At 48.2% G+C, this 23,514-nt stretch overlaps 1 protein-coding gene across 5 annotated transcripts in view; it reads left to right on the forward strand.

Moving 5' to 3' along the window:
- Positions 1-23,514, forward strand: part of sh3d21 (SH3 domain containing 21) — a 126,796-nt gene that overhangs the window by 65,208 nt on the left and 38,074 nt on the right. For all 5 annotated transcript variants that reach the window (XM_078237773.1, XM_078237774.1, XM_078237775.1 and 2 more), the window contains 3 exons: positions 4,530-4,575; positions 11,382-11,450; positions 18,878-18,998. In XM_078237773.1, coding sequence (XP_078093899.1) covers positions 4,530-4,575; positions 11,382-11,450; positions 18,878-18,998 — 236 coding nt within the window. The remainder of the gene's footprint in view (positions 1-4,529; positions 4,576-11,381; positions 11,451-18,877; positions 18,999-23,514) is intronic.

A 23,514-nucleotide genomic window follows, 5' to 3' on the forward strand; every position in this document is an offset into this window, starting at 1 on the left:
TAAACCAGTTCAAAGCACACTCAGGGCACATGTTTAAAATTTGAGGGGCTTGGGTTTTTTTAGTAGTTCAAGGGATTTGGGCATCGCTAGCTGGCCAGTATTTATTACCCGTCCCTAATTGCCCTGGAACTGAGTGCTGGGTCATTTCAGAGGGCAGTTAAGAGTCGACCACATTGCTGTGGCTCTGGAGTCACATGTAGGCCAGACTAGGTAAGGGTGGCAGATTAGTGAACCAGATGAGTTTTACAATAATCGACAATGGTTTTATGGTCATCATTAGAGTTTTAATTCCAGATTTTTATTCAATTCAAATTTCACCATCTGCTGTGGTGGGATTTGAACCCTGGTCCCCAGAGCATTACCCTGGATCTCTGAATTATTAGTCTAGTAACAATATCACTACGCCACCCTTTCCCCTGTGTGGTTGGGTTTAAAGCATTGGGCACCAATTCAAACCCAGAACAAGGAAAACGGCACAGTGTGTATTCAGGAAGGGTGGATGTATTGTGTCTGGAAGCCAACAAGCCAAGGTAATGGATATGTGATGAAGTCTTGTAGATATCTATACAGTTTAGGTAATTCCTCATAAGAAAAGTGCCTTTTATGACCATTGGACACCCCAAAGCTCTTTCCAGCTGGTTACTTTAACAATGTGTTAATAACCAGATAATCTGTTTCGCTGATGTTGATTGAGGGTTAAGTATTAATCAGGTTAAGTTGCTCTCCTACCTCCAAAATGGTGCTCTGGGAACTTACACATCCACATGAGGACAGATGGAGTTAAGGTTGCCAACCCTCCAGGAGCAGCCTAGAGTCTCCAGGAATTGAGGATCAATCTCCAGGACACTGCTGTGTGAAACCCTGGAGAAAAATCATCAGGATATTGAAAAAGATGTCAAACATTTCTCATTATCGGATATAAAAATATTGAAAATGGAAGGAAAGGAGGCAGTTTGGCTGACAGTTAAGCATCATCCAATCAGGTAATGAGTCTTCCTGCTTCCTGATTGGTGTAGGAAGTGAGTCCATCATGAGGATAGATGTGTTGGTGATGCGCTACTCAAACACGAGGCCTGAAGCTCGGTAAATGAAAGGCTTTTATTTACTGTAATGAAGCAGCCAATAATTATATACACTATCCCAGACTGAAGGGGTCCCGGCCAGAGCAGGGACTCTTATACCTCTCCCAGGAGGCGGAGCCCGACTGGGATGTGCCACAACACTACAGTACAAAGGTGTAACAACCCCACCCTAACCCCAACAGCAACAATAGCACAACCCAACAGTAACATATGTACATCCTTGTGGTACTGGCCAGCCCCTGGCTCAGTACTATCCAGTGGGAACCAACGATGGTTCACCACATTCACCCCTCCTTTGAGAACAAAGGCCGGCGGGGTACAAAAACAGAATAAAGTGTCAGCAGTCTATAAGTTCAGACGGTCTGGGGGACCGCACCGTCGTTGTGACCTCCTCAATACCGGCGGTGACACCGGAGTAGGCACTTGCGGTGGCGTTCTCCCCAAGGCGGCGTCCAGCTGTTCTTCCACGGACTCACAGGCCGGTTGACCCTGAGGTGACGGTAGTCCTTGGGATCCTGACACGCCCTGCAGTGGCGACCATCTTCTGGGCTCAGGCAAGCTGGACATGGGAGTAAAATGGTTAAGCAATGGTCCCGATGCTGCCCGCGCCGTGTCCGGGGAAGAAACAAGAGATAAAGGGTTTGTTACAGGGGGTATGGGAGCGACAGGGGTTGCTACGTCCCCTGCTGGCGCCAGGTCTCGGATCGAGACTGTATCCTCTCGCCCGTCAGGGTATGCCACATAGGCATACTGAGGGTTGGCGTGGAGGAGATGGACCTGTTCGACCAACGGGTCGGACTTGCGGGCTCTTACATGTTGCCGCAGGAGGACGGGTCCTGAGTACGTCAAACAAGACGGTAATGAGGTCCCCGAGGAAGACTTCCGAGGGAATGAGAACATCCTCTCGTGGGGAGTAGCATTGGTTGCCGTGCACAGGAGGGAGCGAATAGAATGGAGCGCATCAGGGAGCACCTCTTGCCAACGGGAGACTGGAAGACCTTTTGACTTCAACGCCAGTAAGACAGCCTTCCAGACTGTAGCATTCTCACGTTCCACCTGTCTGTTATCCCTAGGGTTGTAGCTCGTGGTCCTACTAGAGGCAATCCCGTATGAGAGCAGGAATTGCCTCAAGTCATCGCTCATGAACGATGAGCCCCTGTTGCTATGGATGTAGCCGGGGTACCCGAACAGGGTAAAGAGATCACGGAATGCCTTGATAACCGTGGCAGCGGATGTATCAGAGCAGGGAACAACAAAAGAGAACCGAGAGTACTCGTCAATGATATTGAGGAAGTACACATTCCGATCTGTCGAGGGAAGGGGGCCCTTAAAATCGACACTCAGTCTCTCGAAGGGACGAGTGGCCTTGACTAAATGTGCCCGGTCAGGTCGGTAAAAGTGCGGTTTGCATTCCGCGCAAACCCGACAGCTCCTTGTTACTGACCTGACGTCCTCCACCGAGTAAGGCAGGTTGCGGGCTTTTATAAAGTGGTAGAGCCGAGGGACCCCAGGATGGCACAGATCATTATGGAGGGCGTGCAAACGGTCCTCCTGTATACTGGCGCATGTTCCACGCGAGAGGGCATCCGAGGCCTCATTGAGTTTCCCTGGATGGTACATGATGTCGTAGTTATAGGTGGAGAGTTCAATTCTCCACCGCAAGATCTTGTCATTCTTGATCTTGCCCCTCTGCGTGTTGTTAAACATGAACGCCACGGACCGCTGGTCCGTGATCAGGGTGAACCGTTTTATCGCCAAGTAATGGCGCCAGTGCCTGACGGCCTCCACAATGGCCTGGGCCTCCTTTTCCACCGCTGAATGCCGAATTTCGGGGCCTTGGAGGGTGCGGGAAAAAAATGCGACGGGTCTGCCCGCCTGGTTAAGTGTGGCGGCCAGGGCGAAATCAGATGCATCGCTCTCCACCTGAAAGGGGATGGACTCGTCTACAGCGTGCATCGTAGCTTTCGCGATGTTGGCTTTCAATTTATCGAAGGCCAATCGGGCCTCTGGCATTAGGGGAAAAGTCGTGGACTTAATGAGCGGACGGGCTTTGTCCGCGTAGTTGGGAACCCACTGAGCATAATAAGAGAAGAAGCCTAAGCATCTTCTCAGTGCTTTTGCACTAGCAGGCAAGGGAAGTTCAGAAAGGGGGCGCATACGGTCTGGATCAGGGCCAATGACCCCGTTTTCCACCACGTATCCTAGGATGGCTAAACGGCGCGTACGAAACACACACTTCTCCCTGTTGTAGGTCAAGTTCAGGCGAGATGCAGTGCGTAGGAAGTTCAGGAGATTCGTGTCGTGGTCCTGCTGGTCATGGCCGCAGATGGTGACATTATCCAGGTACGGGAAGGTAGCCCGCAGCCCGTTCTGGTCCACCATTCGGTCCATAGCACGCTGGAAGACCGAGACCCCATTGATGACACCAAAGGGAACCCTGAGAAAGTGATACAAGCGACCATCCGCCTCAAAAGCCGTGTATTGTCGGTCCTCTGGGCGAATGGGGAGTCGGTGTTAGGCAGACTTGAGGTCTATGGTGGAGAACACCCGGTACTGCGCAATCTGATTGACCATATCAGATATGCACGGGAGGGGATACGCATCCAGCTGCGTATATCGGTTAATGGTCTGACTGTAATCAATGACCATCCGGGGTTTGTTGCCGCTCTTGACCACCACGACCTGCGCCCTCCACGGACTAGCGCTGGGTTGTATGATCCTTTCTTTGTGGAGCCGCTGAACCTCAGATCTAATGAAGATCCAATCCTCAGCGCTGTAACGCCTACTTTTAGTCGCGATGGGCTTGCAGCCTGGCACAAGATTCTGGAACAAGGAGGGTGTGGTGATCTTCAGCGTCGAGAGGCTGCAGGCGGGGCGCGTTGGGCAATTTGGAGGCTGCTGCTGTTTTCCCACTGCCAGTGAAGGGAGTGGCCCACCGTACTGTAGGATTACACTCCTCAAGTGGAGGGATTAGTGGGTAAATATGTAGGGATATGGGGGTAGGGCCTGGGTGGGATTGTGGTCGGTGCAGACTCGATGGGCCGAATGGCCTCCTTCTGCACTGTAGGGTTTCTATGATTTCTATGATTTCTATGATTACAGTGTTAATGTAAGCCTATTTGTGACACTAATAAATAAGCCTTTTTTTTAACAAGTCACGTGATGAAGCCTCCAGGAATACATTTAATGACAGTTGGCAACCCAAATGAGCCTCAGTTTAATGTCATCCAAAAGATGTCACTCCTGACTTTGCAGCACTCCTGCATCAAAGTGTCAGCCTAGATTGTTGAGTTCAGATCCCGGAATGGGATTCGCACAGGGAATTAACGATGTGAGTGGCGTTCTTGGAAGGGTGGATTATAAATGTTCTGTGGAGGAGTGAGGACTGGACCTAATGTGAAGTTCTTATCCCACAATTTATTTTAGCTGCGTGTGTTTGAATTGCAGATGATGAAGGGGCTTCCTCCAAGAGTGGGAACAGATGTGGATATCTGTAAGTAAAGCCTGTTTAAACTCAGACAAGCCAATCACATCAGAACAAATTCATCAGAAACTGATAGTATTGGCCAGTCCTGTCACATGTGGTATGGGATTGGAGACAAGAGCAGTGTCTGAGTTAAATTCCACAACCAATACATCAGCAACCAAACCACTTGGTGCTAGTTTCACTAGCTTGACCTGTCCACTCAGTGCCAACTCCGACTACTCACTGCTGGGAACTGAAGACATACACTGGAGCAAAACAACTGAAGAAAAACACAAGTTTAATGTCCAGGAGGAACTTGGGTGCTCGTTACCGTGAGAGGTGAAAGAGGAAACTGCAACATTTCCCTGCTGTTGGTACTCAAAATCTAAGGTTTATTTATTAGAGTCACAAGTCAGCTTACATTAACACTGCAATGGAGTTACTGTGAAAATCCCCTAGTCGCCACACTCCGGCGCCTGTTCGGGTACACTGAGGGAGAATTTAGCATGGCCAATGCACCTAACCAGCACGTCTTTCGAACTGTGGAAGGAAACCAGAGGACCTGGAGGAAACCCACGCAGATACGGGGAGAACGTGCAGACTCTGCACAAACAGTGGCACAAGCCGGGAATTGAACCCGGGTCCCGGGCACTGTGAGGCAGCAGTGCTAACCACTGTGCCCCAAATTTACAAAATCTACAAAACCATTACTTGATCAGATACGTCAATTCCCACTGCTGGCTACAATCCCACCTCCCCCACCCCTCCCCTTCCCGCAACCCACCCCGAATCCCACCCATGTTGTGGGTATCCCAGCAGGGGAGGGTGTGAACAATGGGAAAACTTGTGAACAACGGGAAAACTCGTGAACAACAGGACCAGTAGATCCCACCGCCAACCAATGGCAGGCCTCCTCTGCAAAACGCTGTGCGGGAAGTCCCAGCCACAGTGTGGCATAGATACAGAGTAAATCTCCTTCTACACTATCCCTTCACACCTCCTCCAGACCAGGTACAACAGTGGTGAGATACAGAGTAAATCTCCCTCTACACTATCCCTTCACGCCTCCTCCAGACCAGGTACAACAGTGGTTAGATACAGAGTAAATCTCCCTCTACACTATCCCTTCACGCCTCCTCCAGACCAGGTACAACAGTGGTTAGATACAGAGTAAATCTCCCTCTACACTATCCCTTCACACCTCCTCCAGACCAGGTACAACAGTGGTTAGATACAGAGTAAATCTCTCTCTACACTATCCCTTCACGTCTCCTCCAGACCAGGTACAACAGTGGTGAGATACAGAGTAAATCTCCCTCTACACTATCCCTTCACGCCTCCTCCAGAGCAGGTACAACAGTGGTTAGATGGAGCAAATCTCTCTCTACACTATCCCTTCAAACTTCCTCCAGACCAGGTACAACAGTGGTTAGATACAGAGTAAATCTCCCTCTACACTATCCCTTCAAACTTCCTCCAGACCAGGTACAACAGTGGTTAGATACAGAGTAAATCTCCCTCTACACTATCCCTTCAAACTTCCTCCAGACCAGGTACAACAGTGGTTAGATACATAGTAAATCACCCTCTAAACTATCCCTTCAAACTTCCTCCAGACCAGGTACAACAGTGGTTAGATACAGAGTAAATCTCCCTCTACACTATCCCTTCACACTTCCTCCAGACCAGGTACAACAGTGGTTAGATACAGAGTAAATCTCCCTCTACACTATCCCTTCAAACTTCCTCCAGACCAGGTATAACAGTGGTTAGATACAGAGTAAATCTCCCTCTACACTATCCCTTCAAACTTCCTCCAGACCAGGTATAACAGTGGTTAGATACAGAGTAAAGCTCCCTCTATACTGTCACATCAAAGACTTCCAGGGCAGCTGTCAGTATAATCCAATGTCAATAAACGGTGAAAGCTGAACCAACAGCTATGTAAAACCTGAAAGCTGATGACTGAAAAATAACCCTGATTATAAACTTGTGCATCAAAGCTGATAATTGCTGCGAGTTTCACAATTTAAGTGGTGGGTTGACCATTTTTAAAATGAGAGACAAGACCCAGTAAGTACATAAAAAGCTGAAGGGAGAACATAAATGTCAAAGGTACAACACTGTTGGTGTATTTCTGGGATAGGGAGGGTCTAAGAAACATTCTACTAATTGACTTTTTTCGTTAAGGGCAGCACGGTGACACAGTGGTTAGCACTGCTGCCTCACAGTGCCAGGGACCTGGGTTCAATTCCGGCCTTGGGTCACTGTCTGTGCAGAGTTTACACGTTCTCCCCATGTCTGCGTGCAGGTGCTCCGGTTTCCTCCCACAGTCCAAAGATCTGCAAGTTAGGTGGATTGGCCATGCTAAATTGACCCGAGTGTCAAGGGATTAGCAGGATAAATATGTGGGGTTATGGGAATAGGGCCTGGGTGGGATTGTGGTCGGTGCAGACTCGATGGGCCGAATGGCCTCCTTCTGCACTGTAGGGATTCTGTGATTCTATGATTACAGCCAAGACCAGATACAACAGTGGTTAGATACAGAGTTAGATACTTTGGTTAAAGTTAAAAATGTGATTCTCCGCAATTAATAGATTGTTAATCTAAAGAAAACCAGAACGTCAAAGTGATATTTGGATTTCCAGCAGATCACCAGTGACTCCAAAGTTACCAAAGCCTTCAGCCTCCCATGTCTAACACCCAAATTCGCAGGGGTATTCATCTACCACCCCCCCATCCACCCCCCCCACACCCACACATCCCACCCACCTCACTACCCTTTCACTGAGACACACGTCTCCCCTTCCCTTCCTAATTCATTCGACACATTTCAATCCCCTGTCCACCCAGGTTGCAGGGAATGGTGATGCCATCAAACCTCTCCCTATAGGAAAAGAGGCCTGGGAAACCAGGTCAGATAATGTCCAGTGGAATCCAGCCATATTCTGGGAACAACAAGCTAGCATTTCACCGGAAAACTGGGAGCTTCCCCAGTAACGACAGTTCTTTATGTTTTAGGTTAGAACTGTAGGCTGATGGGAATCAGCCATTAGGAAGAGGAAAAGGCCATTCAGCCCCTCAAGCCTCTTCCACAATTCAGTTAGACAAGGCTGAAAGCTTCACTCCATTTTGTACCTCCATCTCCATGTCCTTTGACACCCTTACGCAAGGGTCAGCAATCCTTTTTTACCCGAAGAATCTTTTTTAAAAAATTGCTGGAAGTAAAAATGATTATGAGATGCGAGGCAGAGATTCGGTATTTCTAAATCAAATTGACAACATGCCTGGTGTCATAATTTGCATATATAATAAGTAAAACATATTGGGGGTGATCGTGAGCTCCCGTTCGCTGTCTGTGAGAATGCCAGCGGGGGTTCAAGATCCAGAAGTCATAGTTCTCACCGGCAAGAATGTTCAATTCCCGGCTTGGGTCACTGTCTGTGTGGAGTCTGCATGTTCTCCCCGTGTCTGCGTGGGTTTCCTCCGGGTGCTCCGGTTTCCTCCCACAGTCTGAAAGACGTGCTGGTTAAGTGCATTGGCCGTGCTAAATTCTCCCTCAGTGTACCCCAACAGGCGCCAGAGTGTGGTGACTAGGGGATTTTCACAGTAACTTCACTGCAGTGTTAATGTAAGCCTACTTGTGACACTAAATAAATAAACTTGAAACTCTTTTCACTTTGCATATATCTCACTTTACCCCGTGCATTCTGATGCGCTGTGCAAGGTCCCACTCACACTTTCTGGAGTTCAGAGGCGTGTACATAGCCGATTCCCAGATATTCTGTTGGTTCCCTCCCTATAATTTACCCTTTTCAATCACCTCACAGTAAGCAGCTGGAATTCACGGCCCCTATCCTGTGTGCCCATGACTGACATACCCCATCGTACAAGGAGTCATGTAGATGTGAAGGACACTGGGCAGCCTGTGGAACAGAATCTCTCAATGTTTCTCCTCCACAAGCCACTTCTTTTCTGTGTGGTGCTGGGTGAGCTTGCATCTGCATTCAGCTGCTTCCTCCTTATGTCACCAGCTGTATAATGCCACTGAGATCAGCACCCACTATGGGAGCCGGGCACCTTGGTACACTGCATCAGTCACTCTGAAATTTCTCAAAGGATGGTTATATACAGTGAAACACGCATACAACAAACCCACATGCAGGGTCATGGAATCATAGAGCACAGAAAGATGCCTTTCGGCCCTGGCCACCAAGAACCTATCCATTCTAATTACATTTTCCAGCACTTGGTCCATAGCCTTGTACGTCAAGGCGTTTCAAGTGCTCATCTAAATACTTCTTAAATGCTGTGAGGGTTCCCACCTCTATCACCCTCTCAGGCAGTGAGTTCCAGATTCCCACCAGCCACTGGGTGAAAAAAGTTTTTCCTCAAATCCCCTCTAAATGTCCTGTCCCTCACCTTAAATGTTAGCCCCCTGGTTATTGACCCCTCTACTAAGGGAAAAAATGTCTTCCTCTCCACCCTATGTATGTCCCTCATAATTTTGTACCCCTCAATCAGTCCCCCCTCAGCTTCTCTGTTCTAAGGAAAACAACCCCAGCCTATCCAGCCTCTCTTCAAAGATGAAAAGCTCCAGCCCAGCAACATCTTGGTGAATCTCCTCTGCACCCTCTCCCGGGCAATCACATCCTTCCTATAATGTGGTTACCAGAACCACACACAGTACTCTAGCTGTGGCCAAATGAGGGTTTTACACAGCTCCATCAGAACCTCCCTGCTCTTATATCCTATGATGTGGAGATGCCGGCGTTGGACTGGGGTAAACACAGTAAGAAGCTCCGAAAGCTTGTGTGGCTTTTGCTACCAAATAAACCTGTTGGACTTTAACCTGGTGTTGTTAAACTTCTTACTTATATCCTATGCCTTGGCTAGTAAAGGCAAGTATCCCATATGCTTTCTTAACCATCTTATCTACCCGTACAGCCGCCTTCAGGGATCTTTGGACATGTACACCAAGGTCCCTCTAGTCCTCAGTAGTTCCTAGTATCCCAGCATTGATTATGTATTCTCTTGCCTCGTTAGTCCTTCCAAAATGCACCGCCCCACACTTTTCATGATCTAAAAAGGGATAAAATCCAACAATGGCCCAACAGATGCAAGGTCTTAAAATTAGGATGGAAGTAGTACAATTTTAAACCCGGCGAATGTACACAAAACATTGAAGGCCGTAGGACAAGCTGGAAAGACTTTTAAACAAGAATATGCAATCCTTGACTTTATAACCAGAGGAGCCAAAGCAAGGTGGAATCCTGAACCTTTATAAAACACTGTTTTATGCTCAATTGGAAGATTGGGGTGAATTCAAATACCCAAAGATAGGGTAAGCGACATGTTCAAATGTAAAAATCTGATCACTAAGCCCAAGCTGCCTACTTTTGGGGTTTAATCGAGATGGACCAAGCGATGGGACGTCAACCTGCTCCCAGGAGGTGGGTTGGAAATGTAAATATTTTATTGAGATTGGCACCCTCTGATGTAACCTGTGTTATAGGTTTTACATTGGTCAGTCCAATTTAACTGGCCGTGGGAACCTCGACAGTTTCAGGAAGAAGCTTTTTCAGCACTGCTTGTGCGTCAATAGAAAGATCCCCAGAACCAGAAATGTTTTAAAAAGTTCATTTACGGAATGTGGAAGTTGCTGACCAGACCAGCATTTATTGCCCATCACTAATTGAACCCATCTCTGGGTTTATCCCCTCCCCCGGGGTTAGATATCTGACCCCACTGGGATTAGGTGCTTAACTCATGCTGAAACTGAGCCTCCAAATTATCTTGATGTGAAGACTATTCAGCTTGCAGGTAGCAAAGAACGTAGAGAGCATCAGCCAATGGGAGGGCCTTAGGCATAGAAACATAGAAGACAGGAGCAGGAGGAGGCCATTCGGCCCTTCGAGCCTGCTCCGCCATTCATCACGATCATGGCTGATCGTCCAACTCAATAGCCTAATCCTGCTTTCTCCCCATAACCTTTGATCCCATTCGCCCCCGAGTGCTATATGTAGCCGCCTCTTGAATACATTCAATGATTTGGCATCAACTACTTCCTGTGGTAATGAATTCCACAGGCTCACCACTCTTTGGATGAAGAAATGTCTCCTCACCTCCGTCCTAAATGGTCTACCCCGAATCCTCAGACTGTGACCCCTGGTTCTGGACATCCCCACCATCGGGAACATCGTATTGTGGAACTCTGGCACCCAAAACAGTGGGGAGCTGGCGTTCAGCTTGGCATCACCAGTACATGAAATGGTTTGATCTGCTTCTGGTTGATGTGATATGGCTCCGTGCGAACACGGGACAGCTGCTTTATGTGACATTGCTGGGTTTTCACAGGAATCGTGTGGGTTACGTGGCCTCTTTTCACTGTGCTCAGGAAACTGCATGAAACCACACAACATGTGACTCAACCTGTGGGCTCCCAGCCAGACTGTGCGAGACTGCAGCTTGCAAAGCTACTTTGCAGCGAGGTACCCACAGGGCTCTCTGACGATTGCCTTTGGTTGGAGCTTTCACTGAGTGTGAGTGTGGGGGGTGGGTGGAGTCAGGACCAGGGAAGTATCAGCTTGATTTTTGAAAGGGGAACTTGTAGGATCCAAGGAAACTGTGTGTTTTCCTCTTCTGTGTACATTTCAGAAGAAGAAGCCAGGAAAGTTCGAGTCTGCCGCAGAGGATACGGATACAACTTAACTCAAGATATGTGTAGCTATGGCACTTAGAATCCATGCGTGGCAGGTAGTGCATGCCACACTCAAACTGCGTTCTCACACCTTCTCCCCATCCGTACAAGAAACATTTCTATTTTGTTTTAGCTGCTAAACCTGACGCCATGGCAACAGTGAAGGCCCCGGAGCTGTCCACTTGGAAAGACGACCACAAAGGTACGTGTAGAAAATCAGACAAACTTTCCATGCGAGTAAAAAGAGAAAGGTAGCTCAAAGGGGCCTTGCTCATTCTTTAAGGTTTTTTCTTTAAGGTCGCTGGATCGCTCTGTCACTGCAGTCACATTCATCAAAATGGTCTTACATCTGAAGAGTATTTTATGAATGGCGCTGCACTCAACTAGGAGGGAGAAGCCTTGACATGTCGCCGGGCGACATGGGCACCACTGGGTTTATACACGTTGCTCTGCCAACTCTATTAGCTGAAAGGCTAATTGGTTCATGATTTTAAAAACTGGCAAAGGAATTGAATACCTATTCACTGGGGCAGCTCTTCATTTTGTTACAATAGTTAAACAAGAGATGAGTGGGCAGGACTTTCTGGTCCCCGTTCCCCTGCGGAAATCGTGGCGGGCGGGACGGAAAATTTGGCAAACCAGCAAAAGGACTGTTGACTTTGGACGGGAATGTTCGGCGCTGCGGTGGGTGGAACCGGAAAATCCCGCCCCAGTGAGTGGGAGCCGATTTAACAATGACATTGCCGGCAATAGAAATGGTGGCAGCTTCAAAACAGCTTTCACTCTTTCGTATATTGATGATCAGCCATGATTAAAATGAGTGGCAGAGCAGGCTCGAAGGGCCGAATGGCCTACTCCTGCTTCTAGTTTCTGTTTCTATGCATAAAGCCAAGGCCTATGCCATTAGGTGATCAGGGGCTAGGATTTGCAAGAGTCATGTCTATTGTTTGATGATGTGGAGATGCTGGTGTTGGACTGGGGTGAACACAGTAAGAGTTTTAACAACACCAGGTTAAAGTCCAACAGGTTTATTTGGTAGCAAATACCATTAGCTTTCGGAGCGCTGCTCCTTCGTCAGATGGAGTGGAAATGTGCTCTCAAACAGGGCACAGAGTCACAAAATCAAGTTACAGAATACTGATTAGAATGCGAATCCCTACAGCCAACCAGATCTTAAAGATACAGACAATGTGGGTGGAGGGAGCATTAAGCACAGGTTAAAGGGATGTGTATTGTCTCCAGACAGGATAGCCCGCAAGTCCAGGAGGCAAGCTGTGGGGGTTACTGATAATGTGACATAAATCCAACATCCCGGTTTAGGCTGTCCTCATGTGTGCAGAACTTGGCTATCAGTTTCTGCTCAGCAACTCTGCGCTGTCGTGTGTTGTGAAGGCCACCTTGGAGAACGCTTACCTGAAGATCAGATCACGGGCATTCAGCCTCTGATCTTCAGGTAAGCGTTCTTCAAGGCGGCCTTCACGACACACGACAGCGCAGAGTCGCTGAGCAGAAACTGATAGCCAAGTTCCGCACACATGAGGACAGCCTAAACCGGGATGTTGGATTTATGTCCCATTATCAGTAACCCCCACAGCTTGCCTCCTGGACTTGCAGGCTGTCCTGTCTGGAGACAATACACATCTCTTTAACCTGTGCTTAATGCTCCCTCCACCCACATTGTCTGTATCTTTAAGACCTGGCTGGCTGTAGGGATTTGCATTCTAATCAGTATTCTGTAACTTGATTTTGTGTCTCTGTGCACTGTTTGAGAGCACATTTCCACTCCATCTGACGAAGGAGCAGCGCTCCGAAAGCTAATGGTATTTGCTACCAAATAAACCTGTTGGACTTTAACCTGGTGTTGTTAAAACTCTTACTGTATTGTTTGATGGTCAGTACAACCCCCCTCAAATGTGGGTTGTGTGCATCTTGCTCTGAAGAAATTCACAGCAGTGTGGGACATTGTGGTCCTTCATAGATTTGCGGAGTTGAGAGGGAGAGAGGATGAATGGATCCTGTCTCTTTTGTGAATGCCACAGCCAATTCAGCCCAGACTCTTCTACTGTAGTTGGGTGGCAGCTCACCCTATTACAGAGTAAATGTGCTGGAACCCACACGGGCCCCAGATAAAAACAACTCACATTTACGTAGCATCATTAAAGTAAGGAAATGTCCAAAGAAACAAGACCTGTGTTATCAAACGGAAACTCAACACCGAATCGCAGATATTAGATAGAAGGAGAGATAACCAAAAGCTTGGTCAAATAGATAGGTTCTGAAGAGTGTCTTAAAAGAGCAGGAAGAGGTAGAGAGATGGAGACATTAAGGAAGGGGATTCTAGAACTTGGCAGCAGAAGCCATGGTCACCGATGGCGGAGCGTTCAGGGATGCCCAAGAGGCCAGAATCGGCGGAGCGTGAGCTCTCAGGGTGCTGTGAGGCAGGAGGAAGTTGCAGAGATAGGGAGTGGCTCTGAAAACAAGGATGAGAATGTTAAAGTCAATATGTTGTTCAACCAGGAGCCAGTGTGGATCAGCCAGCACAGGGCAGGTGAGTGAGAGGAGCCTGCTGAGGGTTAGGACTCAGGCAGAAGAATTTTGGGTGACCTATAGGGTAGAAGTTGAGAGACCAGCCTGGAGTGTATTAAAGTAGTCCAGTCTAGAGGTACCAAAGGCATGGATGAGGGTTTCAGCGGCTAAACTGTGGAAACGGTGAAGCTTAACGAGGTTACAAAGGTAGATATAGGTGGTTGTAGCGATTTGTGTGGGCCCTTTTGGAAACAAAGGCATCAATGATAGTGGAGAGAGTGAGGTTTAGTAACTTAGTAACTACAGAACGTCACAATAAATCTTAGACCAAAGGCTGTTTGGAAATCTGTGAGAGCGTAAGACACAGGATGGAATGGGTCAGAGAGGGGCTGGAGATAAGAGGTAGAGAGTGATATAAGGAAATGATCAGAGATTGCCTTATTAGTGATATTTATGAGAGCAGTCATGAGGCAGCACTAAGCCATGAATATGGGAAGCAGAGTTCATATAAAAGGAGCAATTTAATTAGGATAGGAGTGCGGTAAGAAAAGTCAGTGTGAAAAACAGAGGCGCTGAAATGGAGGTTGCAGCTTTATGTGGTGCTTGGGCGACAGTACAGAACAAGGATTTTAAAAGAGAAATGTAAGGAATGGAACAAGACCAGTGGTTGGCGGGAGGAGAAGTTATCAGAGGAGTAGGAAGACAGAGAAAGGTGTGGTGTAAAAATAAAAACTAAACTACACAAACAGCAGTTGGAGCAAAACAAATGGTGGACTGTCTCGTCAGGAGAAGTTTCATTGAAGGGAAAGATGGCACCATCTCCCCACCATGTCTCGGTCAAGGTCAGATGTCAATGTGCTGATCCACAATCAGCTCATGGCAAGGTTGTTATGTACAAGTGACTGTACATTCTGGAGGAAGACATGGAGGGGGCAGAGAGAGATTCCTCACTTGCAGGCTCCAGAGAACCAGAATCAGGAACAAAGAACAAAGGAAATTACATCACAGGGACAGGCCTTTCAGCCCTCCAAGCCTGCACCGACCATGCTGCCCCACTGAACTAAAACCACCTACCCTTCCAAGGACCGTATCCCTCTATTCCCATCCTATTCATGTATTTGTCCAGATGCCCCTTAAAACTCACTATCGCATCTGCTTCCACTACCTCCCCCGGCAGCGAGTTCCAGGCACCCACCACCCTCTGTGTAAAAAACTTGCCTCGTACATTTCCTTTAAGCCTTGCCCCTCGCACCTTAAACCTGTGCCCCCTCGTAATTGACTCTTCCATCCTGGGAAAAAGTTTCTGACTATGCACTTTGTCCATGCCCTTCATAATCTTATAGACTTCTATCAGGTTGCCCCTCAACCTCTGTCGTTCCAGTGAGAACAAACCAAGTTTCTCCAACCTCTTCTCATAGCTAATGCCCTCCATACCAGGCAATATCCTGGTAAATCTTTTCTGTACCCTCTCCAAAGCCTCCACATCTCTCTGGTAGTGTGGCGACCAGAATTGAACACTAGATAGAGAGTGAGAGACAGAGAGGAGGTAAGAAGACATATTTTTAAAAAATTCTTTCACGAGATGGAATTTAATCCAGATAAATGCGAAGTGATGCATTTTGGAAGAACTAATATAGGGGGGAGTTATACAATAAATGGCAGAGCTATCAAGAGTATAGAAACACAGAGGGACCTAGATGTGCAAGTCCACAAATCCTTGAAGGTGGCAGCACAGGTGGAGAAGGTGGTGAAGAAGGCATATGGTATGCTTGCCTTTATAGGACGGGGTATAGAGTATAAAAGCTGGAGTCTGATGATGCAGCTGTATAGAACGCTGGTTAGCCCACATTTGGAGTACTGCGTCCAGTTCTGGTCGCCGCACTACCAGAAGGACGTGGAGGCTTTAGAGAGAGTGCAGAGAAGGTTTACCAGGATATTGCCTGGTATGGAGGGTCTTAGCTATGAGGAGAGATTGGGTAAACTGGGCTTGTTCTCCCTGGAAAGACGGAGAATGAGGGGAGACCTAATAGAGGTGGACAAAATTATGAAGGGTATAGATAGGGTGAACAGTGGGAAGCTTTTTCCCAGGTCGGAGGTGACGATCACGAGGGGTCACGGGTTCAAGGTGAGAGGGGCGAGGTATAACTCAGACATCAGAGGGACGTTTTTTACACAGAGAGTGGTGGGGGCCTGGAATGCGCTGCCAAGTAGGGTGGTGGAGGCAGAAACGCTGGCATCGTTTAAGACTTACCTGGATAGTCACATGAGCAGTCTGGGAATGGAGGGATACAAACAAATGGTCTAGTTGGGCCAATGAGCGGCACAGGCTTGGAGGGCCGAAGGGCCTGTTTCCTGTGCTGTACTGTTCTTTGTTCTTTGAGATGTGGGGGCATCGTTGGCCAGACTCTCTGGCCAGCATTTGTTGCCCATCCCTAATTGCCCTTGAACTGAGTGACTTGCGAGGCCATTGCAGAGAGCAGTTAATAGGCAACCACATTAGTGTGGATCTGAAGTCAAATGCAAGGATGGCAGTGTTCCTTCCCTAAAGGACAATACTGAACCAGCTGGGTTTTTACGACAATCCACAGCGATTTTATGGTCAATATCCCTGAGACAAGCTTTCAATTCTGCATTGGTGGGATCTGAACTCTTGTCCCCAGAGCATTAGCCTGGGCCTCTGGATTACTATTTCAATAATATTACCGCAATGCCACCGTCTACCCAATGGGCATAAACTCAGCCAGATGAGGGTTTTACTCTCTGTGGACTTTACATGCACAGGACACACATTGGCTGCAGAGTACGAGACAAGAGTGAATCATTGCCTTTTAAGAATGCTACAGAAAAGTTCTTGCTGTTGAATTTCCTTTCATTGCACTGGGAACAGGCACCCTCTGTGCCCCACAAAGCCTGTACTACCTGCTGTGAACAACAGTCTTCAGTTTAGCAATGCTAAGGGAGGAGTATTGTCCTCTACAGTTGCCTGTTCACTGTTACGTCCCCTGATTGCAGTTACAACACAAACAACAGTAACAGTTAACTCAGTGTGATATTTCTATAAACTATGATTGCAGGGAAGTGCCGAGTGTAAGAAGCAATACCTACTCCTGTGGTCTCATTGGTGTGTGTTAACAATGTATGAAAACAGTAGCAAGACGGATGTGTGAATGGCAGACGGTGGAGAGTAACGGACAGGAGGGCAGTGTGGAGAGGGCAGAGGCCAGTGCAAGAGTAGCGGGCAGTGGGAAGAGGGTAGCAAGTGGGGTTCAGATGGTAGAAGGTACCAGTGTCGCTGTCTGATGAGACTTGTCTTGCAACATTAGTCAAGACTCTAAAGTTCAGTTTGTCTGGTCAGAGTTTGCTACAGAAACCTGCAGAATGGAGAGGAAATTCTCAAACAAACAGCACGCAGGCAGGAAACCAGAAACACTGCATTATGTGTGGGCAAACTCAAATTGTGTTAGTGCATGTGTGAACCAATAGGTTAAAATTTCCCTTTGAACGCCCCATCTACACCAACAGTTTTGCGAAACAAACCCTCTCTACTTCTGACCTGATTATTAAAAAGTTAACAATTGCATGGAAGCAACTTCCTCTCATCTCCCCTTTCCTCTCCTTTCCTTTCCTTTCCTCCCCTCTCCTCTCCTCTCCCCTCCTCTCCTCTCTTCTCTTCTCCTCCCTTCCTCTCCCCTCCCCATTCCTCATCTTTCTTCTCCTCTCCTGTCCTCTCCCTCTCTCATTCTGCCTCTCTTCTGTCCTCACTAATCCTCCGCGATAGTTCTGGTGTTGTCACAAATTGAGGATTAATCTGCTGTGAGGATCGCTGAGAGAAAACTCACTGAGGAATTAAAATAATCACTGGCTTCTTCAACTTTGTAAGAGTTTTAACAACACCAGGTTAAAGTCCAACAGGCTTATTTGGTAGCAAATACCATTAGCTTTCGGAGCGCTGCTCCTTCGTCAGATGGAGTGGAAATCTGCTCTCAAACAGGGCACAGAGACACAAAATCAAGTTACAGAATACTGATTAGAATGCAAATCCCTACAGCCAACCAAATCTTAAAGATACAGACAATGTGAGTGGAGGGAGCATTAAGCACAGGTTAAAGAGATGTGTATTGTCTCCAGACAGGACAGCCTGCAAGTCCAGGAGGCAAGCTGTGGGGGTTACTGATAGTGTGACATAAATCCAACATCCCGGTTTAGGCCGTCCTCATGTGTGCGGAACTTGGCTATCAGTTTCTGCTAAGTTCCAAGTTCCGCACACATGAGGACAGCCTAAACCGGGATGTTGGGTTTATGTCACACTATCAGTAACCCCCACAGCTTGCCTCCTGGACTTGCAGGCTGTCCTGTCTGGAGACAATACACATCTCTTTAACCTGTGCTTGATGCTCCCTCCACCCACATCGTCTGTATCTTTAAGATCTGGTTGGCTGTAGGGATTCGCATTCTAATCAGTATTCTGTAACTTGATTTTGTGTCTCTGTGCCCTGTTTGAGAGCACATTTCCACTCCATCTGATGAAGGAGCAGCACTCCAAAAGCTAATGGTATTTGCTACCAAATAAACCTGTTGGACTTTAACCTGGTGTTGTTAAAACTCTTACTGTGTTCACCCCAGTCCAACGCCGGCATCTCCACATCATTTTTCAACTTTCACAGAAACCTTTTTATTAGTTATAAAAGGATTGGAAATAGGGAAAAGGCTGTATGACTGATAGTCAAGATTCATCTGGTCAGATAGCAAAGAGTCCATTCACTTTCCAAGTGGCATGGGACGCCGTGCGCTGTACGAATGGACATGGTGGGTGACCATTGGTGGGAGTGTTTGGCTGGAATTTTACCGGCACGTCCGCCCAAGGCTCGTAAGATCACGCCAGAGGCCAACAGAGAATGCCGTTGTGCGAGCCTCACCCACCCCGATTTTGGGGCGGGCGCGCCGGTAATATCAGGGCCAATTTGTCTTTTAATCTTTCCCTCTCACTTTCTGCCTCTCACTTTGTACCCACGTCTGTTTGATGTCCACTCTCTCCCCTTCTTTCTGTACCCTTGTCTTTCTGTTTCTCCCTCTCTTACTCACCGTCTCCTCTCTCTCTTGCAGATGAGAAGAAGGATCCCAAGAGTGAATGGTCAGAACCTGCGGGCAAATCCAACGCCATGTCTCACAGAAAGGTGCCACCTCCTGTCAAAGTGAAGCCAGTGTTGATGAGCCTGCCAAACAAGTAAGTAGAGCAATGTGATGCTTATAGTCAGGCGAGCACTGTCTGCACCATCCCCATTTCCATCACTGCTTCATCTACATATCATTTCTCAGTGTTAAATTAATATCATCTCTATATAATAGGTAATGCACGTTGAAAAATGTATCAAATATATTAGATGATTGGGTATTGTTAAATGTAACAAGGGGAATGTGAGAAACTCCCATTCTAGTAGGTGGCACGGTGGCACAGTGGTTAACGCTGTTGCCTCACAGTGCCAAGGAACCAGGTTCAATTCAGGCCTCGGGTCATTGTGTGTGTGGAGTTTGCACGTTCTCCCCATGTCTGCATGGGTTTCCTCCGGGTGCTCCGGTTTCCTCCCACAGTCCAAAGATGTGCGGGCTAGGTGGATTGGCCATGCTAAATTGACCCTTAGTGTCAGGGGGATTAGCAGGATAAATATGTGAGGTTACGGGAATAGGGCCTGGGTGGGATTGTGGTTGGTGCAGACTCGATGGACCGAATAGCCTTCTTCTGCACGGTAGGGATTCTATGATCATAATTGGCGGCCTGGGACAAAATGAGCCTTTATATCTGGGACAAGACCAGCTCAGCCATCTTTTTAGATGTTATTATATTTCTTTAAACTTTTCTTACCCAATATCATGTCTTTCACAACTTATTTGGGCTATCAGCAATGACTAGCTTCCTTACTGCATGGTTCCCTTTGGCAGCACTGCTACTTTCACATCTCTTCCTCTACCAGCCTGCTCAGCAGTTTGGCATCTCCATTTGTGGTCATTCATTGCCAATGTTTCTGCCGGGTTGTTACTTTTTGCTATAGATCCAAGTTGATGGCTTTGGGTCTAGTTTGCACGTGTCTGCGTGGGTTTCCTTCGGATGCTCTGGTTTCCTCCCACAGTCCAAGGATGTGCAGATGAGGTGGATTGGCCATGGTAAATGCTCTTTTGGAGAGTTAGTGCAGACTCAATGGGCTGAATGGTCTCCTTCTGCACAGTAGGGATTCTAAAATGTTTTCAAAGTTCATTTATTAATGTTACAAGTCGGCTTACATTAACACTGCAATGAAGTTACTGTGAAAATCTCCCAGTCGCCACACTCCAGCACCTGTTTGGGTACACTGAGGGAGAATTTAGCATGGCCAGTGCATCTAACCAGCATGTCTTTCAGACTGTGAGAGAAAATTGGAGCACCCGGAGGAAACCCACGCAGACACGGGGAGAACATACAGACTCTGCACAGATAGTAACCCAAGCCGAGAATCGAACCCGGGTCCCTGGTGACACAGCAGTGCTAACCACTGTGCCACCATCCATCCATGGTTCTAACTGGAGTCTATTGACATAAGTCTCCTTCAGCAACCAAGACAGCCCCTCCAAGAGAAGGCAGACAAGCAGAGGAGGGGTAAACCAATGAGCAACAATCACCCATCCATAGGGTGTCAACTACAATGATTTCAATGATTTAGATTTCTCATTAAGGAGGCTTCTTGGTGCCATTTTCTTTGAGTTGCTTCAACTCTTTTTGTGCCAGTATTTACAGTGGGGAAGTAGTCATCATGCTGGACATGCAATAAAACTGATATTGAATCAGGGCCATGGGATTCACACAAATTAGTGGAAGCAAGTAAGAGTAATGCTGAAAATAATAGCACTAAACAGCGACAAACCCCCACAACCAGATGTTATCCATTCCAGGAATTTAGAGGACGTAGATGAGAACATTGAAAATGCCCTATTTATATTCTGCCAAAGTTATCTTGACTCAGGAACTATTCCTTTAGATTAGACAATTGCAGAGGTCACTCCACTATTGAAGAAAAATAACAGAAGTTAACCAGGGATTCGTAATGACTCAGGAAGCCCGATTGGAAAGGAACTTAGTTTTTGACAGAATGTAAAGTAAAATCACTAACGTGGTGTACACACACTAGCCCTGCCAAGACCCAGTCCTGGATCTGCCTTATAAAAGGCTCAGATAATGAGTTCCAATTCGGCAGGCCGCTCATTGCCTGTTACCAGGGGAACTCATTCTCAATGAGCCCCACAGGGAGATCAATCAGTGATTCCCCATGGACCTCGTGGGGGTTATCACAGGAACATTTAGTTTAATAGCTGGTGTTGGAAAATTACTGGAGTCTACACTTAAAGAATTGTGAGTGGAGATAGAACCATAGAATCCTTACAATGCAGAAAGAGGCCATCCGGCCCATCGAGTCTGCACCGACTCTCCAAAAGAGCATCCCACCCAGGCCCTCCCCTCTGCCCTGTTCCCGTAACACTGCATAGTTACCATGGCCAATCCACCCAATCTGTACATCTTTGGACACTAAGGGGCAATTTATCATGGCCAATCCACCTAACCTGCTCATCTTTGCACTGTGGGGGGAAACCGGAGCATGCGGAGGAAACCCACGCAGACGCGGGGAGAATGTGAAAACTCCACACAGACAGGGCTGGAATTGAAACCGGTTTCCTGGTGCTGTGAGGCAACAGTGCTAACCACCGTGACACCGCATCTTGAACCTTTCCAGATGAGTAAAGAGCCAACATGAATTTGTAATGGGTGGATTATGCCAGACAAATGCCTGACTATGTATAAAGCCACCTGTTTTACTAATGTCCTTTTGGACAGTGATTTCCAATTGGTGTACCGGAGCACACTGGTGTACCAGAGCACACTGGTGTACCGGAGCACACTGGTGTACCGGAGCACACTGGTGTACCGGAGCACACTGGTGTACGGAACACACTGGTGAACCGGAGCACACTGGTGTACCGGAGCACACTGGTGTACCGGAGCACACTGGTGTACTGGAGCACACTGGTGTACCGGAGCACACCGGTGAACCGGAGCACACTGGTGTACCGGAGCACACTGGTGTACCAGAGCACACTGGTGTACCGGAGCACACTGGTGTACCAGATTACACTGGTGTGCCAGAGCACACTGGTGTACACCGGTGCACACTGGTGTATGGAGCACACTGGTGTACACTGGTGCACACTGGCGTACCAGAGCACACTGGTGTACCAGAGCACACTGGTGTACCAGAGCACACTGGTGTACCGGAGCACACTGGTGTACCAGAGCACACTGGTGTACGGAACACACTGGTGAACCGGAGCACACTGGTGTACCAGAGCACACTGGTGTACCAGAGCACACTGGTGTACGGTGTACAGAGCACACTGGTGTACCAGAGCACACTGGTGTACGGAGCACACTGGTGTACAGAGCACACTGGTGTACGGAACACACTGGTGAACCGGAGCACACTGGTGTACCAGAGCACACTGGTGTACCAGAGCACACTGGTGTACGGTGTACAGAGCACACTGGTGTACAGAGCACACTGGTGTACGGAGCACACTGGTGTACAGAGCACACTGGTGTACGGAACACACTGGTGAACCGGAGCACACTGGTATACCAGAGCACACTGGTGTACGGAACGGACTGGTGAACCGGAGCACACTGGCGTACCAGAGCACACTGGTGTACCAGAGCACACTGGTGTACGGTGTACAGAGCACACTGGTGTACCAGAGCACACTGGTGTACGGAGCACACTGGTGTACAGAGCACACTGGTGTACGGAACACACTGGTGTACCAGAGCACACTGGTGTACGGAACACACTGGTGTACCAGAGCACACTGGTGTACCAGAGCACATTGGTGTACCGGAGCACACTGGTGTACGGAGCACACTGGTGTACCAGAGCACACTGGTGTACCAGAGCACATTGGTGTACCGGAGCACACTGGTCTACGGAGCACACTGGTGTACGGAGCACACTGGTGTATGGAGCACACTGGTGTACGGAACACACTGGTGTACCAGAGCACACTGGTGTACCAGAGCACATTGGTGTACCGGAGCACATTAGTGTACCAGAACACACTGGTGTATGGAGCACACTGGTGTACCAGAGCACACTGGTGTACCAGAGCACACTGGTGTACCGGAGCACACTGGTGTATGGAGCACACTGGTGTACCGGAGCACACTGGTGTACCGGAGCACATTGGTGTACGGAGCACACTGGTGTACCGGAGCACACTGGTGTACCAGAGCACACTGGTGTACCAGAGCACACTGGTGTACGGAGCACATTGGTGTGCCGGAGCACACTAGTGTACCAGAGCACACTGGTGTACCAGAGCACACTGGTGTAGCAGAGCACACTGTTGTACGGAGCACATTGGTGTACCAGAGCACACTGGTGTACCGGAGCACACTGGTGTATGGAGCACACTGGTGTACCAGAGCACACTGGTGTACTGGAGCACACTGGTGTACCAGAACACACTGGTGTACCCGAGCACACTGGTGTATGGAGCACACTGGTGTACCAGAGCACACTGGTGTACGGAGCACACTGGTGTACCAGAGCACACTCGTGTACCAGAGCACACTGTTGTACCAGAGCACACTGGTTTACCGGAGCACATTGGTGTACGGAGCACACTGGTGTATGGAGCACACTGGTGTACGGAGGACACTGGTGTAC

Source organism: Mustelus asterias, chromosome 21 (assembly GCF_964213995.1).
Source record: "Mustelus asterias chromosome 21, sMusAst1.hap1.1, whole genome shotgun sequence".
In the NCBI taxonomy this organism is placed as follows: Eukaryota; Metazoa; Chordata; class Chondrichthyes; order Carcharhiniformes; family Triakidae; genus Mustelus; species Mustelus asterias.